The following is a 24,797-nucleotide window of genomic DNA, read 5'->3' as shown; positions in this document are numbered from 1 at the left end:
TGAGATGCTGTCTCAGGGGACTAAACTATACATCAGGTCCCTGATATTCCAGTCTAATAGCCCTCCGAACAATCTCTTCAAAAGCTCTGCCATCCTTTACTTTGTCTGGCAGGTTAACTCAGATGCGCTCCAATCCCCGAAGCTCCTCAAAGAACATTCTCTGGCACTCCCCAGCCCTGTCACTGAACGCTGACAGTAATTACCAAGTCTTCTGTCTCCAAAGGAGCAATGTACGCATCAGTTGTTAGATCATCTGAGGAGTCACACTTTTTAATGTTTTGTACTGAGATTTATTTACAGTAAAATCAAGTGTAAGTTATTGATGAAGAGAGGAGATGTAAGTGATACCAAGCAAAGATAATAGAAATAAACCATGTTTGCAAATAAAAAGTATAATTGACTCTTTCTAGTGATTAATCTTATCAGGCTACAATCCTTGTGTATGGCAGTTTCTCAGCTAAAGCTGCCTCTCAGCATTGCCAACCCACAAATCTGGGAATCCACTGTCCCAGCTGTCCCTGGATACAAAACATGCTGCCCTCTGGTCTTGTCTACACTAGTCCCTTCCTTCGAAGAGGGCATGTAAATGAGCCCGAGTGGTGAATAGGAATGAGCTGCTGCGCTGCATATGCAGGACCTTATTAGCATAATTCTCACCACACAGACTTTGAAGTTGGTAACTTTGAAGCACCGGCAAGCTGCGTCGCCACAGGCACTTCAAAGTACCCATGCAACTTTGAAGTTCCCTTACTCCCAAAACATAGTGGGAGTAAGGGAACTTCAAAGTTGCATGGGTATTTTGAAACAACTGTGGCTACACAGCTGTCCAGCACTTCGAAGTTAGCAACTTCAGAGTTTGCGTGGTGAGAATTATGCTAATGAGGTGCTGCATATGCAGTGCAGCACCTCATTGCTGTTCACCACTCGGGGTTGTTTACATGCGGGGGCAAGTGTAGACCAGTCCTCTGTGTTTCCTTCGTTTGTGGAAAAATCACAAGGTCTTTTTTTTTTTTCCCTCTCTTCTTCTTCTTACAAGGTTTTTGAAGTTTCTGGGGAACAAAAAGCCAGAGTGCTGGTACCCTTGTCCCCTTTTTTGTTTTCTTGTTAACTAGCTTTTTCTTCTGACTTCAGGTGCAAATGTAGCTCTTCCTGGCTTTGACCTTCCCTGCTCCATTTACACTCAGACCTAAGTAGGTGGCATTCGATTGCTTGCCAATCCTGCCTGGTTACATGGCATGGCATATTCTTTGTGTGTACCTACAGCTTATTTAATTGTTGCCATTACATATATCTCACGGTAACTATGATGAACAAGTTATGATACAAGTTTTCATATGATGCTTTACACTATATTCTTTGTACCATGATAGCAATGTGTTTGATCTAGTAAATTTGCCAGGCCTTATAATTACTATTATATGACAATTAACCCTTTGCCCAGTTGTCTTTGAAGGATTCTTAGGTCAACCATCCAAGGAACTGAGCCCAGTTTATTTTTTAGATTCATTGTTGATGCATGAATTGCTTTGCAGTGCTTGTTTTGCTTGCTTTTCATTTTGGTAACTCCAAGGCCTTTCAGGCATGTAATGAGATTTCTATAACTTTGTTTCCAGGGAAACTCCATTCTATTAAGTTTTGAGTGAGAACACAGTGCCTTTCCATCCACTAAGGCGGGGGTGAGCAAAGTGGGGGCAGGCCCCCTTGGAAGTGAGAGATGAAATTTCAAAAGCGGGGTGCAGCATGATTGGCTGCTGGGTCTGAGGCTCATCCATTTCATTAAAAATGTTGAAATATGTTACTGTTTTTATGTAGGTGTATTCACATTCATATACCAATTAATAAAGTTTTTACATTCCACATAATTATTTTCTTAAATGTGCCAAAAGGTTGGGGATTTTTTTCATATGAACGTAATCAAAATTTCTACTGGTTTGGATTACGTTGCGGGGGAAGGGTTGCTAATTGCAGGGATGAAAAGTGGGGCCCAATGTAAAACGTTTGCTCACCCCTGCACTAAGGCTTACTGGAAATTGCCAAAGATAAATGGGCTTGCCGCTCCTTGTATCAACCTTTGAAAAGTGGGGCCCAGCAACAAAGAAGGCAAGCTGTATCATAGTAAGGATACAGGCAGTTGGTTCATGGAAGCATATTTACTGGACAAACTTTCCAAGACTGACACCTTTGGTTTGACTTCAGAGTTTTCCTTCTCTTAGATGAGCTGCTCATATGTGACAGGGGCCTTCTTATGTTTTCCTTTTATTAGGTAAGTTTCCATTTTCACTTAGGTACCATCTCCTACCTTCTTGTCGTCTATCCCCTTAGCTCCATGCTCAGTACTTCCAGCCATGGGACAAAATGGGCATCTTCCTCCATTAAGTTCTATATTATTTCATGGACTGGCTAAGCAGGAGCCACCCTAGCATAATTTTCTTCAAGCTTAAGTGTTATGAATACAACTTTTCGAATTTCCAAAATATGAAGAAAAAAGGTCAAAGATCATTTTTCTACATCTGTCTCCCATATGATGGCACAATGTATAGATTGTTCTAGCTATTCAACATACCATTAATTTTTAAAACAGCAACATTTTGATCCAAAAAAAAAATTAAGCACAGAACAACATGAAGCAGATGAGGATGATTACATAAATGCTTCTGTATTTCAACCAACAGTTTCAGTTTAATTTTGCCCTAAACAAAAATTTAACTCAAGGGCTATTTAACATTGTGCTAGTATTGTTATGGAAACAATAATCCAGGAATCTAGCAAAACTCAAATAATGGCAGATGTTGAAGTCTGACAAATAGCACAGCTATGATGGCATTTGTAGGGGGTTGTATATATCAAAAGGAAGGAAGTTTAGTCCCAATCAAAAAAATACTTTTGGAAGAAAATAGTCTATTTTTCAAATACTAATTTTTATATTAGTTTCACTGAAAACAGTAGACTGATGCTATTTTCACATGCAATCCGAAGGAATCTGAATTGTTAAATGTGTTTATTTTTGAGTAATTTGTTACAGGTCTGATAATTGAATCCCATTGACCAAATAGCTAACCTAACAGCATCTGCCATATGTGTCTGAAAAAAATCACGGCCTCCTTGTCCTCCTTGTACTGCATAGCATGGATATGTTGTTTTGGTTTTGTTTTCAAACCCCCAGTGTCTGTTTTCATTTTCTATCCCTATTGTCAGACTTTGTAACACTTCAAAAGTTTTTATTTTATTTTTCACACCACAGTTCTCGAAGCTTCAGTGAACTTCACAGCATTACAGTGCTACGTTATCGAAAAGTGCCTGGGAGACTTTTTTTTATGAAGAGATGTTTGTGTCCTCTTTACAAATGTGTTAATGTTTATTTGGATTTTAACCCTCTAATGAATAACACACAACTTTTGTAATGTAGACAAGACTTTTGTAATAAAATTAAGCAAAGGAAAGAATAGAGAAGTATTTTCTCCACATTAATTTTTTAATTGTGGCCATGACTTGGTTTACATGCAAAAACATCTTTTCAGACTGGGACTGGATACATTGATCAGCTGGGTCCTACAAAACTCTCAGGCACTTTGCGTGGGGTTTCCAATATAAAGATGACATCCACAGTCTCGTTTTCTCTGCCTCAGTGTAGAGTTAGATTAGTAGGGGAATAACTGACAAGGACAGTGAGTGCAAGTATGGTCTATTCCATATGCAAGGCCAAGATGGTAGTTATCAAAAGAGGAAGAAAGAACTGGAGCAGGGAAGGAAGCCTGGGCTCTCAAGATAGGAGTATTTGTTTAAACAGACAGCAAAGCAAAACTTTGTTTTAGCAGCTGTCACTGGTGGTGAGAAAATCCATGCTGTGATACGTGATTGTTTTACTTCAATAAAACTAAGAAATCAGTCATTTCCTTCTGTGTGTTTTTCACAGGGATTGGATGCAGGTTATTTCCATGTGAAGAAAAAAATGTTTTCAGGAAGTAACGAGCCAGTGACAGCTTTTCCTGTGCCTTATGATCTTCCCCCAGAGCCGTATGGAAGTAAAGGTAAGATGTGTACCATACTCCTGAAGAAGGAAAAAGTGTGACTGCTATGCAGAGGCCAAATTGTTTTGTCCAATTTCAGACCTGCTCATGTGCTCTTTGTTGGCATTTCACGTAGGACAGCCCTCCAATATGTTGCTCTGTGGCTTGAAAGCCAAGGATTGAGAATTTTTTGTAGCATTACTAGTGAAGAGACAGATCATGACATAGAGCAGGGAGCTATAACCCCATGGAGCATGAAGCAAAGTCAATCTTGTCTTCACTTTCTAGGGTGGAGTTCAGGATCTGTAAACTTCATGAGCGTTTTTTGTTCTTGGCAGATTTGGTGTTTCTTTTGGTTTTGTTTAGGTAGGTGTGTTTAAACAGTTTTGTGATTTGTACTTTCTGTAGTAGGGGTGGGGCAAGTAGATCTTATTCCTAGGCAGGTTCTCTGTTATGATGATTTTGCACAGCTGCCTTAAGAGCATCTAGGACTTAGGAGAAATTAAAGACTTTGGGAGAAGGAAAGCAGAGATATGGAGGAAAAGAACAGTTAAATAGGATATGTGAGAAAATGTGAAGAAAGGAAAGAGGGTAAGAACAAAAATTCATAAGTAGGGCTGCATATGATCTATACACTTTTTTGATTTCCTTTTTACAAGGATAGCCCTTGGATATTGTTGTCCGGATATTTCCAGAGCTGTCTGAACCACCAAGAACTTCAGAGCAGGGTGGGTGAACATGAATTCCACTCCCTTGTCTGGTATAGAGTACCAATTTTCTGCATCCTTGGGAGTAAGGACAGGTAGCCAGCGTGTACCATTCAGCCACTGCCGGTTCTAGTATGGCTTCGCTTACCAGGAGCACGTGACTGGATCTCTCAGACTGTAGGATATCCAGCAAGGGAATAAACATAGGACTAGCACCCAAAGAAGTAGCCTTTACCAGATTTTGTGGGCTTCCCTGAAGCATCACCCTAATTCCTGGGGTATTGTAACTTATGAAACTATTCCTGCCCTGCAGCGTCATGCATATCTCAGTTTACTGCTTTATCTGTTCTATAGATTGGGTTACAGCCTTGTGTAGTTGAAGTTCTTTTAAGTATCTGTTAGTATTGTGTAAAACAGGATGATATTCAATTATTTACACTTGGTTTGATATACTCGACAAAGCTGCAGAAGGGTGTTAGGAGAATTAACTAATTATTGTCTATATAGTTCTTTGAAAATGTCTCAATAAGTACTCCTGTTATAAGTGGAGATGATGATCATGATGATATCGCTATTAGCTATGGTTATTAAATGGCTGCTTAGATTGCCAGAGTCTCATGACTGTGTGCCTGTAAATTCCCTTCTGTCATGAATGGTTTTAAAAATAGCTCTAACACTTGTAGAGCAGCGTAGGAGCACGAAGCAAAGGGACACGTGATGGAAAAATTTATACTGACAAGCATTAGTGTCAGTTAAGCTCTTCTGGTTTGTTTTTGCTGTTGGTTCCCGACGTTAAATTCTCTAGGACTGGCAAGAGGATATATTCAGTAGAGAACTTCTGTCTCTGGAATTTTGCTTTGTCTGGTAGTCTTACAAGATCCACTGATTTTAAACTTTTTCAGTACCTCTAGCTAGTATCTACAGAATAAATTAGGGCTTTTCATTTTTAAACAAAAAAAAATTTTTGTATATTTTAATTGAATTGCTCAGGGGCTGTGTGTGTATTATGGGTACCCTTCTGTAACCAGTCTTCAGTGGACTCAGGGTCTAATAAAGCCTCCACTGGAGAGCTGTGGCCATTTAGCTCAAGCTCTACCAGCCAGTGCTTTTAATTCTAGAGGTCCTTGGTTTAATCCCTGACCTGTTGGCCAGGATAGGAAACTATGCCAATGTATACTCGTACAGATTTAGAAACACCACCAACTTATTTGACCATGGCTTCTTGGCTGTTTTAAGTCATATCATTGCAGTGTTTATCATCCATAAAACTGTAATCACATCAGATTTGATCCTGCTGCTATTAAGTCCATGGAAGTTTTGCCATTGACTTCAGTTAGAGCAGGTTTGAGCCAATCATTATAAGCATAGAGTTATAAAGCATGTCACCCTGTTTGTGTATTGTGCTGGGAAAAGAGTTGGTCAGCAGTATTAAAGAGCCCTTCAGTACTTCATTTACCACACATAGAAGTGTCATTTCAATTTCCCTGATGAAAATACAAACTTAACTTGGAAATGCAGATGTAGCTGTACCACTAACATTGTATCAAAGAGTAATAGTCAACATGTTATCCATAGTAGTAGTAACTACTGCTAAATCAGTTCCTCTTTCAGTTTAACAGGGTAAATAACCAACTGAAAGGGGTAGCATTTAGTGTATGCAATTCACCATTACTTAAATCTGATTTCTTCTAATAAGTCATTAAATGGTAAATACTAGCTGAAGTACCAGTGGGAATTGCACATGCCTAAATATGCAAACAAATTAAACTCTTCTTTGCAGCCACTTGATGTTGTGCTTGGGGAGATCTAGCTGCTAATGTCAAGGAGTTGAACTGACACTCAGTACAGTAGACCCCCGACTTACACAGATTGCGTTCTTGGCAACCTCCGCGTAAGTTGAATTTTTCGCATAGCTTGGAAGCCAGGAAGCTGACCAGCACAGCAGCTCCAGTTCCCTGTGCCCACAGGAGACAGTTTCCTGTCTCCTGGGAGCAGTGGAGAGCTGTGAGCCCAGGCTTCAGCTCCCTGCCACTCACAGGAGACAGGAAATTGACCAGCACTGGTGCTGGTCAGTTTCCTGTCTCCCACCCTGAGGCAAGGAGCCAGGAACCAGGCAGCAACCTGGCTCCCAGCTTCTTGCTGCTGGCAGGAGCTGGGAAACTGACCAGCAGTTTCCTGGCTCCTAGCACTCTGGGAGCCAAGTGCAGTTTCTCCCCAGCTGGGGGAGCAGGGCGGATGGGCAGCTGCAGAGCGGCTTCGAGTTGCACTTGTCGCGTTAATGCAAGTTAAGCGCAACTCAAAGTTGCTCATTTTGAGGGTTTACTGTATACAAAATAATTTATCCAAGCAATATATTTCTAAAGATTTCTTGAAATGTGTGGTTCAGATTTGTTGTTTTCATACAAAGATGGAAAATTAAAATACAAATACATGCTTAATCATAAACCTACTAGATTTATTTTCTTCTATAAAAATTCCTATCTACGTAATTAAGATTTCTTCCTCCCTTGCCATCCTCTTCCAGCTACTATTCTGGCATTTTACCTACCCTTTCAATGGTATTATATTTAACAAAATATATTTTAAAACATAATCAATGTCAAAAGGACTGTTTGCCCTGTACACCAATTCTTGTTTCTTTGAAGAACACGAGTTTGGCTATATTCTTGTCTCTTGGATGTTTAGCATGAGAGAGGCCAGATCTCACCATCTGAAAGATGTTTGGTCTTTGGAGGCAAAGGCAAGTCCACCTCATTCTTAGCCCATCTACCAGTGCCTCAGTGTGGCCTTCTCTTTCCCCTGTCTGCTCCAAGACCATTCCATTTCAATTCCTTGATGAGCAGGAAGTTTAGAGCTCCTTAAATTCTTATTAGAATAGATACCTAAAGAATATTTATAGGATGGCAGTAGAAAAACCACAAAAAAAAAATCAGTCCCTTGAGACTGGTTAGCTCAGCTCCCCAAATCTGGAGGGATGTGGTTGAATAAATAGGGATCCAGTCAAGTGAAATTGTCAGAGAAGGAGATGTATGAGGGGATAATTATTCTTCCTCTAAAGGTAATATGTTCACTGTCTTCCTGCTCTGGGAGGCAAAAGCTCTGGGATTTTCATAAACTGACAGATTCTACGGTTTTGGAGAAGCCAAAGAACCATACCAGGCACTTTCATATAACCAGACTAATCTCCATCAGTAACCGAAGATAAGTGAAGGAAATGTTGAACGCATGGTGAACAGTCAGAAGCATGGCCATAAACCTCCCATATAGGACTTCTGTTAGAAGATTGATGTACAGAAAACTTATTTGATTTTTCTAAGATCTAAGATTCTGTTCTTAGATTAGACACATGCAAAGTGGTCCAAACATCTGGACTACTACACCTCATATAATAATGTGAAAAGATCAGTTTATTAAGGAGTCTGCAAGAACATCCTACCCAAGAAAATGTAGTTCAGGAAAACTACATCTTGTAGAAGTATCTTCATCTGGTGTATATAGGTCAGATCTCACAGTTCAACAAATAGAACCTAAACTCCAATGTAAAAACAATTCTGTTAACTTGTGTGAGCTATGGACCACTTTCATTAAATGTTATGAAAAACTCTTAGATAAATCCAGAACAAACCAGAAGCTAATGGAGGTCCAGATCAAGAAGATAAAATGGCAATGGGCAGGCTGTATCCTGCGCAAGGACTGTGAGGAACATATAATGAGGCAAGTATTAGAATGGAATCCAACGGGAAAGAAGAAGAGGGGACGTCCCAAACAAACATGGCAATGAAACTTCCTGGACAAAGTAAAACCAGCTGGTTTAACGTGGGATCAAATTAAGACTATCACTAAGGATCGCAGGAGATGGAGAATGACTGTGAAGGCCCTATGCTCCACTAGGAGCCCAAAGGATTTTTTTTTTTAATTTAAAAAAAAAATGAATCCAGTAGCAGTGGGATTCCATCTATAGTAATATTTGGCCTTCTTCTAACTCCTCTTAAAGCCAATTAAATTCAGTAGCAATAAGGCAGTTTGGTCCCCATTTCCTTTTTCAGAACTACTTCTCCCATACAGTGAGAACAAGAAGAAGTCCTGTGGCACCTTATAAACTAACAGATATTTTGGAGCATAAGCTTTCGTGGGCAAAGACCCGCTTCATCAGATGCATCAAATGGGGACCAAACTGCCTTATTGCTGCTGAATTTACTTGGCTTTAAGAGGAGTTAGAAGAAGCCCAAATATTACTATAGATGGATTCAGACTGCTACTGGATTCATCTTTTTTTTTTTTTTTTTTTTTTTTTTTAATTAAAAAAAAAATCCTTTTGAGCTCCTAGTGGAGCATAGGGCCTTCACAGTCAAAGACCTGCTTCATCAGATGTGTCTGATGAAGTGGATCTTTGCCCATGAAAGCTTATGCTCCAAAATAACTGTTAGTCTATACAGTGCCACAGGACTTCTTGTTGTTCTCAAAGATACAGACTAACATAGCTACCTCTGATACTTTCCCACACAGTGTACACTCATCCCTCTTTAAACAAGTACTTTATTTACGTGTACTCGCTTAAACGAGGGACACACATACCTCCCCAGTTCACTCAACGAGTCAACTCCCCCTGCTAAGATGACACTTACTCGCCAATCTTCTGCGGGCTGACCACCCCAGCCGGCCCCACGGACACCAAGTCACCACAACCTAAACCCCCTGCCACCCTCCCCGCACACCCCGAACCCCAAAACTTAACCCCCGGCCAGTCCTCCGCACCCTGATCCACCGAAATTTAACCCCCCCCACTGGCCCCAGTGCACCCCAAACCACTGAAATTTAAACCCCCCACCAGCCCCACCCACCTGGATCCACCAAAATGTAACCACCCCAAACTGCCGAACCATAAACCCCCCAACAGACCTGAACTGCTGAAACCTAACACACACACACACACACACACACACACACACACACACACACACACACACACACACACACACACACACACACACACAAGCCTGTGCACCCTGAACTGCCAGAATTTCAACCCCCAGCGCACCCAGATCCATCAAAATTTAACTCCCTCACTGGCCCCACGCACCCAAACCGACAACACTTAACCCCCCCGCCGCCCTCATGCACCCAAAGCGCTGCAGGTGTAACCCCCAGCCACACAGACTCATCCTGCAGCAACCTGAACCTGCCCCCTGCAGACCCAACCCACCACCATGTTTTAACCCTCCCTCCCACTCCTGTCCCCAAAACTGCCCCAGTTTTTAACCCCCCACAACCCCAGGCTCACTTACCTTTCAAAAGCAGTGCCATCTGCTGCTGCTCCAAGTACTTGGAACCAATCGGAGACTTTTACAAGTATTTTAGTAGGAATTTAGTGTCCCACTTACGAGTTTTCACCTACGAGCAAAAAGGTTAGGAACCAATTGCGCTCATGTAGCGAGGGGTGAGTGTATATGAAAAGTGATTATAGCGAAGTTCCTTATAATTCTTGGTCACTGAATCTGAAGAATGTGCCTGATATTTCATTGTAGATAGAATCAACAGCTTCCTACACTCACAAGGAAAATCTAACTGAGGCTTCTGGTCTCTTTCACATAATGGATTTCCATGTAAATCCCAAATTCAGATAGATCAGGTGTCTTCCAGAGCTCTTAGAAACTAATTAGTCCTAGCTATGTATTTTTTCCTTCCTTTTCAATGCTTTCCAAATAGTACAAATTGCCAGGTTCATGGAAGACAGATAACTATTTTGTTTCCTATTATTTTGCCTCCCACAGATATTCATTATCCCACTCTGACTGAATAATCATGGATTGAGATGTTGCTTTGTTCCCTGAGAATTGTGTTTAAGATGACACTGATATAGCAATTCTGAAAGAGAACATTTTATATGGTATATAGCAAATTTAAAATACCTCTGTTGCTTTTTCGTAGTTTTCAGCTGTGTTTCGGTATGTCTTTTGCTCACATTTGAATGAAATGGAAGCTGGTTTTCCAAAGCTGGTGCAGGGGTAGTGAAAATTACACTACCTTTTGCCACTCTGGATCCGTTGGAGGATTCCCTTCAAGGGAAGGTAGGATAGTATTGCTCTTTCCTGTGCTCCCTTGCCATGTTCAATGGTGAAATGGTTTAACTGGGGTAGATATTCTATAGGAACTCACCCATGGTTCCTATTCAAGATTATTTTACAACTAAGTGCTCCAATTATATGGAGTTTCGTCTCGTTCAGAAAACAAGCATAAAAAGTGCTACGAAACAATGTTGGTAGAATTGACCAGCATTGGAGATGAGGAGGAGATAGTCTAGATTTTGGTTGACTTTTAGTTTTAAAAAGCTCATGTTCTGTCTGCTGCTTTATATTTGTCATACCACTGTGACTTGAATATTGACTTGGTTCATTTGTGGCTGGAACTGGGTGGATGAACCTGCTCTTGAATGGCTTTGTTCTTTCTGAGAGAACCCAAAGGATGGCTGTAGATAATTGTTTTGCTGCCTCAAGGGTACAATCTCTTGCAGGGTGTCACCATGGTCTTTAGTGTAACCTCTTTTGTTCCCTGCGTCTGTGAGATATCTAGGAAGGCTGTTGAGGAGACATGGGCCGCAGGATATTCAGTACGTTGACACCTAGCTCTGTCTCTGTCACATCTGACAAGCCAGATCAGTGGAATGAATTGCCCTCAGCCTAGATGGACTTTGGTAAGAACTAGCTGGCTGTGACTTACTCCAGACAAGACTGCATTCATGTTAGTGAATTAGGAAAGCAGCTTATATCTGTGCCCTTAATAGGAGAAAACAGCCTCGGTTTGTAAACCAGTCCTGCAGTTCAGGTTTTCTTAAATCCTGAGCTGCTCTTAGATGATCAGGTTGCACCTTTACCAAGACCACATTTTCCTGCCTGCATATGGAAAGACAGGTGTCTTTTTTTTTTTTTTCTCTCCTATGATGAGATCTTGCCACAGTTACCCACTCTTGTACAAGATACCCAGGAGCTTCTGTGGGTTATCTTGCAGGCTCTGGTCCTGCCCTTTCCATTATTGAAGCCTTGCTGGAACTGACCCAAACTGTCTGGAAGATGCTAGCCTATTTTTCACCCATTACAAAGTGATCCTCTTTATGAACCTTCTTCAGAGACTACACCATTTTTCATGCTTCCTGAGATGACACGAACTTTAGTAAATCAGTGTTGCAGTCTCTGTTTAGGTAACTACCAAGTCCTGCCATTTGTAAAGGAAATACAAGTGAGTCACTTGCAGTGAAATATATTAACACGCTATTACTGGGAGAAGAATCTTCCCACCTTCCTGACTACTTTGATCTTTGTATAGACAGTGATGCAAAGCAGGGCAGAGGGAGACAGTGACCATGCCCCTTGTATGCCTTCATCTTGGTATATGAGGTGAGCAGGGGTGTATGAGCTGCTTACTGATATTGCTGGCAAAAGATTCTTCATCATGTGCATTGGGTGCATTTACACCTACAATGGAACATATGAATACACAAGGCTTGTCAAAGAAAAGATAAGTAACCGTTTTATTTGAAATCTGCAAATTTATTTTACTGGTACCCTTATTTCAGTAACATTACTCTTGTTCTATGAAGTTCTGTCATTCGTTTTTAGCACCTAATTTACAGATGTGTATGTGACTAAAGCTTATTTGCCAACTCTTTGGAGATAAGTAACTATTTTTAACAGTGCCAAAGTCATTTTGTGGACAACAGATGATGTTGACAAGTCTATTGTTAGTTTCTATACACCTGTGCAAAACACGCTTATTATGGGGTTTGCAAAAGGAGCTCATGCTGTAGACATTGCTACTGCTTTGATAATGTGAATAATTGACCTGTCATCTTTTTGGGTATTAGTCTCTCAGATAACTACGTGTAGGTTTTTTACCAATAGGACATTTAAGCAACAAAAGGACATGTTGAACTTCATAAGCATATACTGTAACAGCATGATGGTACCGTGAGAGTCATCCATTCAAAATACAGTCAATTTTTGCAGACAAAGATCTCCCTGAACATAAAATAACAAATATACTGCATAAGGTACCCTAGGAGATGTATACATGAAAAATAAGCGTTATGTTTATTTTTTTTTCATCCAGTCTCCTAGGCTATGGCTACACTGCAGTTGCTATTTTGGGATACAAGTATTCTGTGTCCACTACCTCTTTTCATGAGAGGGGTAGTGGAAACTTCAAAACAGCCACTTATTTCAAACTTTGGTGCTGTTTGAGTGGCACCAACTTCAAAATAAGGTACCTCAAAATATATTGCAAAAGTTGTTTCAAGTTACAGCTACAATGCAGCTGTAGCCCTACTGACATTGGTGCTTGATTCTCTTGGGATGCTTTCAGATGGGTGTCAGATGTTTTATTTTTAAAATGTAACTTCAGTGGCAAACTCTTGTCATATCTGATCTTCACAGTCTCATAATTCTGTAGGCAAAGTGCAGTACCATTGAATACATGCATTATTCAATCAGCTCTGAACATACAGGATTCAACAAATTGGGGGAAAACCACATGTTCTTCTCTTTTATTTTTCATATAACTAGATTTGCTTCTCCCTAAGAGGAAAGACATTTTCAACCATATTAATTAGCCTCATTTAAGGAGAAAGAATTATCTTGTGTGGGTTGAACGTGTGAAATCCAGGACTCTGGTCTAGCAACATCTGTGGTCCAGCAGGACTATGGATGTTGCTGGACCAGAGAGCACTTCAATACTGGGAGCAGGAGCCAGCTGAGAGTCCTGTGGTTGCACTGGCAGCTGCTGGTGAGGGCCAGGAAGCCTGATGTGGGCAGGCCACATGGCTAGGAACCTGGTGGAAGCCAGGATCCCAGCTGGGGCCAGGCTATGCCAGCTGGGCTGTCTGTGCCCAGGCCACTGCAACTGGAGAGCCACAGCTGGGGAGTGGAGGCCACGGTCAGAGGCAGGGAGCAGGGCTATGGCTGGGTTCAGGCCACCACAGCGGGAAGCTGGGAACTAGGGAGCTGTGGCGGCCGGGATCAGGAGCCTTGTTGGAGCCAGGAAGTACAGGTTGCACTTCCCTGGTCCAACAAATTCCCTGGTCTGGGAGCATGTAGATCCCAAGGGTGCTGGGACCAGGTAGATGCAACCTGTAGTTAACGTATAGGACTGGATTCAGGAGAGAGAGGTCCTGATTTTCTTATTGCACATATTTTAACCCAGTGTAATGTCTATCATTTCACTAGACTTATTGCTACTTCTCACAAATAAAAGTGAGAAGAGAATCAGGTGCCTGGGTGGAATTCTTGGCTCTGCTACAAGCTGCTTGCATTTTTCACGAGTCGGTCACTTAATTTCTCTGTGACTCATCATGAAGTGTGTGAGAATTCTCACCTATAGTATCTCAGAAGGGCAGTGTGTGCCCTAATATGTGTAAATGTCTTTGAGCTAGTTAGGTGGAAGGCCTTATGCAAGTACAAAGTCTTCTTTTATTATAATTTTTGAATCTAGCAAGACATAACTACTGCATGCTAGCACACAACTTGTGGGGAAATGGTTGCATGAGAAGTCTTGAAAGGCAAGCTAAGAAATTTCACAGAGAAGCTTAAACATAGCTTTACATTTTACCAATATAGAACTAGGTTATGGGTTGCCACAGGTCTGTTAATCATGCTCCTTATTAATCCATATGACTGATAACTGCATTCAAATTTCAACATGAACCAGGTGGTGAGGAGGGAAGAATGTGTTTCAGTATCTAACTACACTTTGGACCCTTGGGAGACTAAGCTGCAAAACCCACATTTTTAACTGAGATCATAATAACAGAAGGCTCTCTCTTTTAGAATACAGGGAAACCTGTCACAAGAAACAACCTACCAGGGTCTAGGTTTTTTATACACCTGTCTCTAGACAAAACTATGCTCTTGAGTAGTGTGTGTCAAAATATATAGATAGGTAGATAAATGACAATCATTTGCTTGTGGAAGTAACCGTTTTATAAGAACATAAGAATGGTCACACTGGGACCAGAGTCCATCTTGCTCAGTATCCTGTCTTCTGCCAGTGCCTGCTGCCCTCAGGGGAATGAACAGTGATCCGTCACCTATTGCCTATTCCCAGATTCTGGCAAACAGAGGCTAGGGACACTATTCCTGCCGTTTGTGGCTAATAGCCTTTGATGGACTTTTTCTCCATGAATTTATCTAGCTCTTTTTTGAACCTAGCCATCCTCTTGACCTTCACAATATCCTCTGACAGAGTCCCACAGACTGACTGACTGTTGTATGAAGAAATACTTTCCTTTTGTTTGAAACCCACTAGCTGTTCATTTCATTTGGGGACCCCTAGTTCTTGTGTTATGAGAAGGAATAAATACCACTTATTTATCTACTTTCCCAATACCAGTCGTGATTTTATAGACCTTAGTCGTATCTCCCCCACTTAGTCACCTCTTATCCAATATGAAAAAATCTGGTCAGATTAATCTCTCCTCAGAGGGAAGCCATTCCATACTGCTAATCATTTTTGTTTCCCTTTTCTGAACCTTTTCCCATTCCCATACCTCTTTCTTGAGATGGGGCAACCACATCTGCACACAGATATCAAAATGTGGGTGTACCATGAGTTTATATAGTGGGAATAAGATATTTTCTGTCTTACTATCTATCCATTTCTTAACATTGTTTGCCTCTTTGACTTCCACACTGAGTGGATGTTTTCAGAGAACTATCTACAAGGACTGCAACATTTATCTTGGGTGGCAACAGCTAATTTAAACCCCATTATTTTATATGTGTAGTTGGTGTTATGTTTTACAATGTGCATTACTTTGCATTTATAAATATATATTTCTTCTGCTATTTTGTTGTCCATTCACACAGTTTTGAGATCCTTTTGTAGCTCTTCGCAGTCTACCTGGGACTGAACTACCTTGAGCAGTTTTGTATCATCTACAAATTTTGCCATCTCACAGTCTATCCCTTTTTTCTGCTCATTTATGCTTATGTTGAAAAGGACTGGTCCGAGAACACACCCTTGGGGAACAACATTAATGACCTTTCTCCATTCTGAAAACTGACAATTTATACATATTCTTATTTTTTAACCAAGTACCGGTCCATAAGAGGACCTTCCCTCTTATCCTATGACAACTTACTTTCTTTAAGAGCCTTTGGTGAAGGACCTTGTCAAAGGCTTTCTGGAAATCTAAGTACACTATGCCCATTGGATCTCCCTTGTCCACAAGCTTCTTGACCCTCTCAAAGAATTTTAGTAGACTGTTGAAGCATGGTTTTCCTTTACATAATGGGTTGGCTCTGCCCCAACAAATTATTTTTCATGCATATGTTTGACAGTATAGTTCTTTAGTATGACCAGTTTGTCATGTACTGAAATTAGACTTACCAGCCTGTAATTACCAGGACTACCTCTAGAGTCCTTTTTAAAAATTGGTGTCACATTTAGCTGTCTTCCTAGTCATTTGATATGTAAGCTAATTTAAATGATAGATTACAGACCACAATTAGTACTGCAATTTCACATTTGAGTGAATATCATCTGATCCTGGTGACTTATTACTAGAGCCCTACCAAATTCACGGTCATGAAAAACGCATCACCGACCGTGAAATCTGGTCTCCTCCCATGAAATTTTCTCTTTGTGCTTTGATCCTATACTATACAGATTTTATATGGGGCCAGTGTTTCTCAAATTGGAGGCCCTGATCCAAAAGGGAGTTGCAGTGGGATTCCAAGGTTATTTTAGGGAGTGTTGTGATACTGACATCCTTACTTTTGTGTTGCCTTTAAAACTGGGCAACTGGAGAGCAATGGTTATTTGCCTTCAGAGCTGAGCACCTGGCAATAGCCCAGCAGCAGCAGGGCAGAAGTAAGGGTAGCAATACTGCAACCTCCCAACAATTATCTTGCAACCCCTCAACTCCTTTTTGGGTCAAGACCCCTACAATTGCAACGCCATTTCAGATTTACATAGCTGAAATCATGAAATTTATTCTTTTTAAAATCCTATGACTGTGAAATTGACCAGAATGGACAGTGAATTTGGTAGGGTCCTTACTTATTACTGTTAAATTAATCAGTTTGTTTCAAATGATCTTCTGATGACACATCAATCTGAGACAGTTTCTCAGATTTGTCACCTAAAAAGAACAATTTAGGCTTGGGAATCTTCCTCACATCTTCAGCTGTAAAGACCAATGCAAAGAATACACATGGTTCTTCCATGATGGCCTTATTGTCTGTGAGTGCTCCTGTAGCATCACAATCATCCATTGGTCACAGCTTGTTTAGCAGGCTTCTTGCTTCTGATGTACTTAAATCTTTTATTACTTTTTGAGGCTTTGGCTAGCTGTGCTACAAATTCTTCTTTGGCCTTCCTGATGACAGTTTTATATTTCATTTGCAAGAAGTAATGCACCCTTCTCTTTTTCTCACAAGGATTTAACTTCCACTTTCTAAACTATATCTATTTCCTCAGTAGCAACCATAGAAGCAGTGTGAAATTCATGGTCCTGTTTTGCCCTTTGCTAGGGCCGAATTGTTGGGGAGGGTGTGTGTAGGGCCAGGAAAGGTGCTTTTGTTTGGCAGCTAGGCTGTGAGGGTCATGCTTGTTATGAGACGCCAAGCAACTTCTTTTTGTGGCTCACTCTTGTATGAGAGCGGTTCCCTCTCCCCCATAGGTACCATGCAGTCAGGGGCCTATCTCCTACCTAACCACAACACGTGGCTAGTCCCCAACCAATAAAAACACATGCTTGCATTGCAGTGTGGACTATGCTTCCAGACAGCAGCAATGGCTTGCGTGTGGTGAAGGCTCCAATGGCAGGAAAATTTTGGGGGGCTGGCTGTCACCGGGGGTACTCACCCCCACCCCCGCAGCAACGATTTTTGGGTACTAGCTGTCACTGGGGGAAGTCTGGTGCCTGGACCATACTAACAGGAGCCTCTATGGAGACCCTTGCTCAAGAAATTTGTGGGGGCCAGCCCTGGCCAAAGCTGCATTGTTGGCTAGCTCCACTATACCCTGATGCCTGCACCATGCTAACAGGTGCTTCCCTGGCTCCAGAGGTTTGAAGGGCTGGTCCTGGCTAAAGCTGTATTGTGGACTGCTCCCTGTTCCCCCACTCCAGCTTCCCAAATGTGTGTCTCGGGGGGGAGCTGCACAGTCTCTGCAGTGTTCTGTGTGCTGCATCTCACGGTAGGAAAACAGAGTCCTGCGGAACAGATGCAGTAATATGTGGGATTGACAGCTCCCTGACTTGCTGCCCAACCGCACTGAACAAAAAAAAAAAATTCCAGATTTCCTGACATGCTCATGGATGATTGTAGCCTCAGCACCTTTACCAATCCTTTTGGCCCCTGTCCAGATTTGTACTTCCCCCGAGAGACCACTGAGGTTCCTGTTAGCATGGCACAGACTCCCTAATAGGTGGGACTAACATCTCTCTGACCTGCTGTCCTGCCCAGGGGACACATTAAGTTGACTTTGTGGGCAGGTGTGGACACTCAACTTAGACTTTATAAAATTGAGCATTACAGATTCAACTTTGATAAATTTGACTTTATTACATAATGTAGATGTACCCTGGGAGTAGTCTCATGAAATGGAGAGGAAACAACTGAAGATAACATCTGTGTTACTCCTAGACATGTGTATTTCCCAAAACTATGCACTAGGAGAAGATGGAACTGATTGGGAAAGCATTTTGTATAACAGCTCTAAAAGTGTAGATAATTGTCAGCGCAGAATTTTGTACCATATTAATTTACTTATCAAGCTAGAAAGGGATAAACATTTACCCCAGGTAAAAACAAAGAAACAAAATATAGGGATAGTTTAAAACGAGCAGTTCCTGTCGCATTCATCGAACAAAAAACAAAAAAAACCCCAACTTCCTCCCCCCCAAAACTGCATTTTTGTAAAACTGAATACCATTTTATAGAATTTCTATTATAAGTCACAGCCATCATACTGAACACTTAATTGGGGTTAATAACCATCTGAGTGATAATAGCCAGTGACTCTGCTGACTGCGTCATTCATCCTTAAGTATAAGGTAAATGGAACATTGTAAAGTACATTGTGCAATCCAGTTGACTAATGTTCTATGTATTAAAGTTACATGTTTGATGAACAGCTTGAGTAGTTGCTCCTATAATGAGAATGAGTGAGCCTGATGCTTTGGAGAATAGATTTTCTTTTCTGCTTCCAATAATTAGAGTAATTTTCAGAATAAATGGAAAAATATTTAATTCATGGCACAGTCACAGAGCCCATAGACTTAATTCATTTGAATTAACAAATTATTTAGGGAAAACATTCTAAGGTAATTATTTAATCAACAGGGAAAAGAGAGCATCTCATAAGTTATCTATTTCTACTGTCAATTGGATGAGCATTTAAATGGCATTTTAAACTTATATAGTACTTTTCTTTTAGAAGGATTACAGCACCATCGAAATGCAGCTGTCTGAGTGGAGAGCAACAGCCAACAATCCATGCAATAATAGGCTGAGGGTGAACTTTGGCCAAGAATGGGGTGACCAGATACCTTAAGGGCCTCTACTCACATGTGTAAAACCCTGTTCCTCTGTGAGACTTGAACCTAGTGCTTTCATGGGTCTTCCTTTCGAGCCTCTGGCTTCCTGATCTCTCCATCTCCTGTCCTAGGAGGTTGTCTTCCTGGTTGTGGTGACCTTGGCTTTCTGAGTCTCACAACTATGGGTGCCCACGTCCAAACTGTCTTATACAGTCTCCTCTGAAGACAAGATCTAGCTGAATTTGCACCCAGCTTTCCAGCCCAACGTGGTCTTTCAGCTTTGTTTGGGCCAGGATATTTACTTACTGATCATCTTTGCAAAACCACACAAATAAAAAGAGGAACGTAGACCACATGTCTTGGACTTTAGGACAGTGGTAGCCTTCTACATTGATAAGACCAAGTCCATCTGTAAGTCTACACAGTTATTCATCACAGTGGCTGACAGGATGATGGGACACTCTGTATCTCCCAAGGAATTTCTTCTTGGATCACTGCCTGCATTTGTTTCTGCTGCAATTAAGCGAGTATCACTGCCCACTTGTCTAAAGCACAGACCTCTTTGGCGGCTTTTCTGGCACAGGTGCCTGTCCAAGATGTCTAGAGAGCAGCCACCTGATCGTCTCTCCATACGTTTTCATCTCACTACATGCTTACCCAGCAGGCCCAAGATGATGCTGGCTTTGGCAAGACAGTACTGCAAGCCGCAAAACTCTGCAGTCTAAGTCCACTTCTCTAGCTACTGGGTGTTGATTCCATTCTAGGTAACTCACATGAGCAAGCACTCAAAGAAAAAAGTTACCAAACTTTCATAACTGTTGTTCTATGAGATGTGTTGATTATGCCCATTCTGCCCTCTTGTCATATCTACCTTCTTACCATTTTGTCGGTAGGAGGGCAGGTAACGGAACTGATAGATTAAGGTTGGTGGTGGCTAATATACTGATGCATGAGCACAGCACTCAAGGGGGTGCCACAATTGACCCTCTGGATACTGATAAGACAAGTCTCCATATACCTAGAATGGAAAGGACATGAGCAACCCATCTCAAAGAACAATAGCTAGGAACGTTAACCCTGATAAAATGGTTAGCTCCTTCCCCTCATGCCCTCCAATAAATAAACCACTTGTAAACTGCTTAGAATTAATTATCCAAACTACCAGGGTGATAGCTCAGTAGATCTAGTAGGCACTGGAACCTTGGAATTCAGGAACTCAGGGTGTTCCAAGCCTGATGCTTAGACCAGGAGTGAGCAAATTTTTTCATTCCTGCAATTAGCTGGGGCCACCCAACCTATCTAATAAAATGCAAAACAACAGAAACTTCTGTTAGTTTCATATTTAAAAAAACACAAAAAAACAAAAAACCCTTTTAGCATGTACCAGTCTGTGTGAGACAGCAACGTAAATTGCAATGGGCAAGAGGATACTCACTATACAGATGGAGGCAAAGCATGTCTGAAGAGCCACCTTCCGCAGCCCTCCCAGACCGATCTTAAAACAAAAAATTCACTCTGTTTAAAGAGCCCCCCCAACTCCAGCAGTCCCAAATAGTTAGCTTACTGTTTCAAGAGCCTGACTCAGCTTAGGAGAAAAGCAGCAGCAGCAGCTTCCTACTGTTTTAAGAGTCCACTTCCCACACCCCTTCCAGCATTCCCTGGTCGCCTTTTCAAGTAAACAACATCAGCCTAATTCCACTTTTTAAAAAAAACCAAAAAAAAAAACCCAAAAACTTGGATTCTCAGGGAAACCGAAACAAGGGGCTGCGCCAATAACAGCATACATCTCTTACCCTGACTCAGATGCCTCTGCAAAATGTGAGGACAGGGGAACCAGAAACAATGGCAGAGACTTGGGGGGGTCAAGGAGATGGGCAGCTGAGCCAAGAGAGGCTGCGGAGAAGCAATGGGAGCCCTCCCCACCCCCAGAAATGAAGCTGGTCCTCTGCTGACCGGGAGGCAGCGTAGGGCTCCCATGGGGGAGGGAGCCAATTGTAGCTCACCCCCCTTTTGAAATTTCACACCCCCCAGTTTGCACATCCCTGGCTTAGATGATTAACCCATCCTGCTTCACCTTTTTCACAAAGAAATGCAATGCTTGAGAGTTAGGGTGTGGGTTTGTGGCCTGAGAGCAGTTTCATCAATTGAATTAATTTGCAAAGTAGAGAACTATTTTCATATTCTGCGGAATAAGAATTTGAAAGTTAACTTTGATAACTTTCTGATTTAATAAATAAGTCCAACAATTACTCAGTTCTACGCCATTTTTTAATCACTCATGGTTTTGTAAGTGTATGGTGCTGTGGAAAGAGGACCATAGAGATACAGTAATTATATTTTGCACTTCATTCTTTCTGAAGCAAGCTCCATTGTTTTGTATCTCTTCTCTTCTTGGCTGTACATTCTGTACCACCATCTGTCATACTTCACCAGAACATGAGCTTTCCAAAAGGTTTCTGCAGGTTTTTCATATACAATACTATGTAGCATGTTACTGAAATGCTAAGTAACAACTTACAGAAACTCAACACATTATATTATTGTTAGCACGTTATCAATTTATAGTGCAGCATTTCCCAAAGACCAGTTCTTTGTTCCTCAGTGTGTATCTTTTATCGTGCAGTTGGGAGGGAGGGGAGCAGAAATAGCCTGTTAACGCTGTGGAGAAAGCCTTTCAAACATGACCTAGTTGTAATCGATGTAGTGTCATCTGTCTGAAATTGCAGAAAGCCTTGAACAATAAAGTTGAGGTGAGCACTGCTCTATTCATTTTTATGGGTGCTAACTTAGCTGCCAGTGATTCTCTCAGTGTCAGTGTTGCTTGCTGTTTCATTTCTAATTGAAGCATGGAAGAAAGGGGAGGAATCATCAGAACATACAAACCTTTCCCAGTAATTCCCAAAGAGCATGGGACAGCTCCTTGCAAGGCATGAATGAAGGACTCAAGTGGGAGATGAGGAATGTCGGTATTCATTTAACATGCTATGGGGTTTGCGACACAACCCCAGGCTTGCCCTTGAGGGTCCCTGCAGTACGTAGCGATTTAAAAGCAGCCTCAGAGGCCCACTGCATCCCTCACTCTGCTTCCTGTACTTGCAAGGGCTTGGTTCACAGCATCACTGGGCCATTCTCATCATTGGCTAGTTCAAAAATACAGTTTCTCGGAGACGAGGCTCACTCCTTGCCTGCTGCCCCTCCAGGGCTGGCCTAATGCGTGGGGTGGTCTTGGGGGGAGCCCATACCCTCCCACACGTCCCAGATTCCAGCCCAAGGGCCCTAGGCAGCTCTGGCAAGAGGGGCTTCCCTCTCTGGGCCCTTGTAGTGCCACAGCCTGCCCCCTTGGCCACTTCCGCCAGAGCCCCCTTGTAACGCAACCACAGTACCTTTCTCTGATAGCTGCAGTTCTTCTCCCTGGTGAGTCTTCTCCCTCCAGTCCCAGTTAGTCCTTTATCTCCTTTCTGGGGGAAGCCTTTTTCAAGGGCTCTGCAGGCCTTGATTGGCCACAGCTGTTTAATTTCATGGGGAAGACTGGGACGCTGTACTTAAAATCACAAATGAGGTAGTTCTTGGTGCTACGCTGAAATTATAATACAGTTCATAACTTCTGACATACCTTGTAAATCTGATATTATACTTCCCACAAAGGAAAAATGAGAAGTAAGAATTCACAACTGCCTTTTTGTGGTAGAAATTTCTTTTAGGCTTGTAGCCACAATAGAAAAATAACAAAATACCAGGTAAGCATGTGAAGCTCCTTTCTAGGCTTATGTTGCACATTAGGCTGCAGTAATCTCTGTTATAAGCAAAATCTGTCAAAAGTTGCATGTTATATTTATTTAAACAAGGTAACTGCAAAGATTGTTTTAAGCCGCATAATGTAGCTCCATATCCAGACATCAGATTTTCCAAAAGCTTGAGGGCATTTGGATTTAAGTTGTTTTGGTCTGTTTGAGATAGTAGTAGGCCTGAGTTTGTTCCCAGACTTCCCACCCCTTCTTCCCAGTTGTTCTTGTCACCAGTTTTGACGTGTCGTCCTGCTGAAATGAAAGTAAGGCAAACAAGACTACGCTGATACTAGGCTACATAGGCATTTTGTTGAATTTTATTTTTGAGTTTTTAAGCTTCATAGTTAATAGATAATTATCAGGTTGCATCACCTATATTTAAAAGAACATCTCATGGGGGGAAAACCTGTGTCTATCTCACTGGTATCACTAATTCAGTAAATGTTGTTAGTAAACCACATAAAGTCTGTGAGAATTTGCCACTGACTTCACCTGGGGCCAAGGCCTATAAGTCTGTGAAAAGCACATTTTTACTTTTTATCTATGTACCAATTTTTTCTTTGTGTTGTTTTGCAGATCGCCCATGGATTTGGAATATTCCTTATACCAGAGCACCTGATACACATGGCAACATGTGGGTTCCATCATAAAAGCTTCAAACCTACTGTGAAATTTCAGCACCTGACACTGAGCCTGTTACCACAACTGTAAAACTAACTATTTCTGATTTTAAGATGAGGTGCTTTACGCTGGATAACTGGCTTCTTATTCTGTCATATGTCAATAATACTGAAGAATCGTTAGGTGGAGGAGAGGAAGGGTGAGGGTTTCGAGACTATATGGGCCGTATTGATCTTTATGAACTTTCCAAAAATATAAATCAGTAATTTTTAAATACCATTTTATATAGTCGTCTTATTATAGTGGCTATTGCCTTTTGGAAGGTATTAAAATAACAGTGTAAGCTATGTTCAGAGATTCCCACAGTTCTTAGCCAGAATATGTTCAAATGTTAGTATTCTTTTGGACTGTTTGGGGCCCCTCTTGACCATACTAAGAGATGTATATGTGTATGTGAACTTAGAAGGTGAATAAAAGGTAATTTTGTTATATTTCATTAGTATGAAACCAGCCCATTATTTTCACCTCTTTGATCATTACTGCCCTCTCCTGGGAGAGCTTAACAGAGTTGGATTTGTTTCCTCCCCACCTCTTCCTTCTACAAAGTCTAAATCCTGCCAAAAATATGTAGTGCATGTAGCTGGTCTTGAGTGCTGGGGAGATACACAAGGCAATGAGGCCATGTGCATCAGAGCTGCTCTGCAATTGCTACTGCAGTCTAAAAGCCCAAGTACATTGCAATTCTTCCTGTATAACCATCCCAACCAAATCCTGGCAGGACAGTTGTTTCAGTACTGCTATTTAAACTGTGATCACTCTTGGAGGCAGAAGTTGCAGTGTGTGCAAGGAGTAGTGCTGTTTTAAGTAGTAATAATTTAATGGTACCTTTTCTGCAGGTCCAAGCTGCAAAACAAGCTGCTGTGTAAGCCCTACCCCCACACTCAAATTTCTTCATAAATACAGTAAACCCTCGAAATGTACAATTTCAAGTTGCATTAATGCGAGTTAAGCACAACTTAGAATCCTGCTTCCCCTCGCCAGGCTCAATCCCTTGACCCTGCGCAGCCCCAGTTTAATCACCACCCGCGCATGGCTCCAGTTCACACCCCTACACCCAACTCTGGCCCTGGCTCCAGCTCACCTCCCC

At 41.6% G+C, this 24,797-nt stretch overlaps 1 protein-coding gene across 1 annotated transcript in view; it reads left to right on the top strand.

The window, feature by feature from the left end:
- TDP1 (tyrosyl-DNA phosphodiesterase 1) overlaps positions 1-24,254 on the top strand; it is a 115,060-nt gene extending 90,806 nt beyond the window's left edge. Inside the window, exons 15-16 of the mRNA XM_074998760.1 lie at positions 3,914-4,028; positions 23,606-24,254. Of these exons, the coding sequence (XP_074854861.1) occupies positions 3,914-4,028; positions 23,606-23,679 (189 nt within the window). The 3' untranslated portion in view covers positions 23,680-24,254. The remainder of the gene's footprint in view (positions 1-3,913; positions 4,029-23,605) is intronic.
- The last annotated feature ends 543 nt before the right edge of the window (positions 24,255-24,797 follow it).

The sequence above is a fragment of the Carettochelys insculpta genome, chromosome 6, assembly GCF_033958435.1.
Source record: "Carettochelys insculpta isolate YL-2023 chromosome 6, ASM3395843v1, whole genome shotgun sequence".
Taxonomy (NCBI): domain Eukaryota; kingdom Metazoa; phylum Chordata; order Testudines; family Carettochelyidae; genus Carettochelys; species Carettochelys insculpta.
Note: the sequence above shows the minus strand (reverse complement) of the source record. Positions and strands in the feature narration are given on the sequence as shown.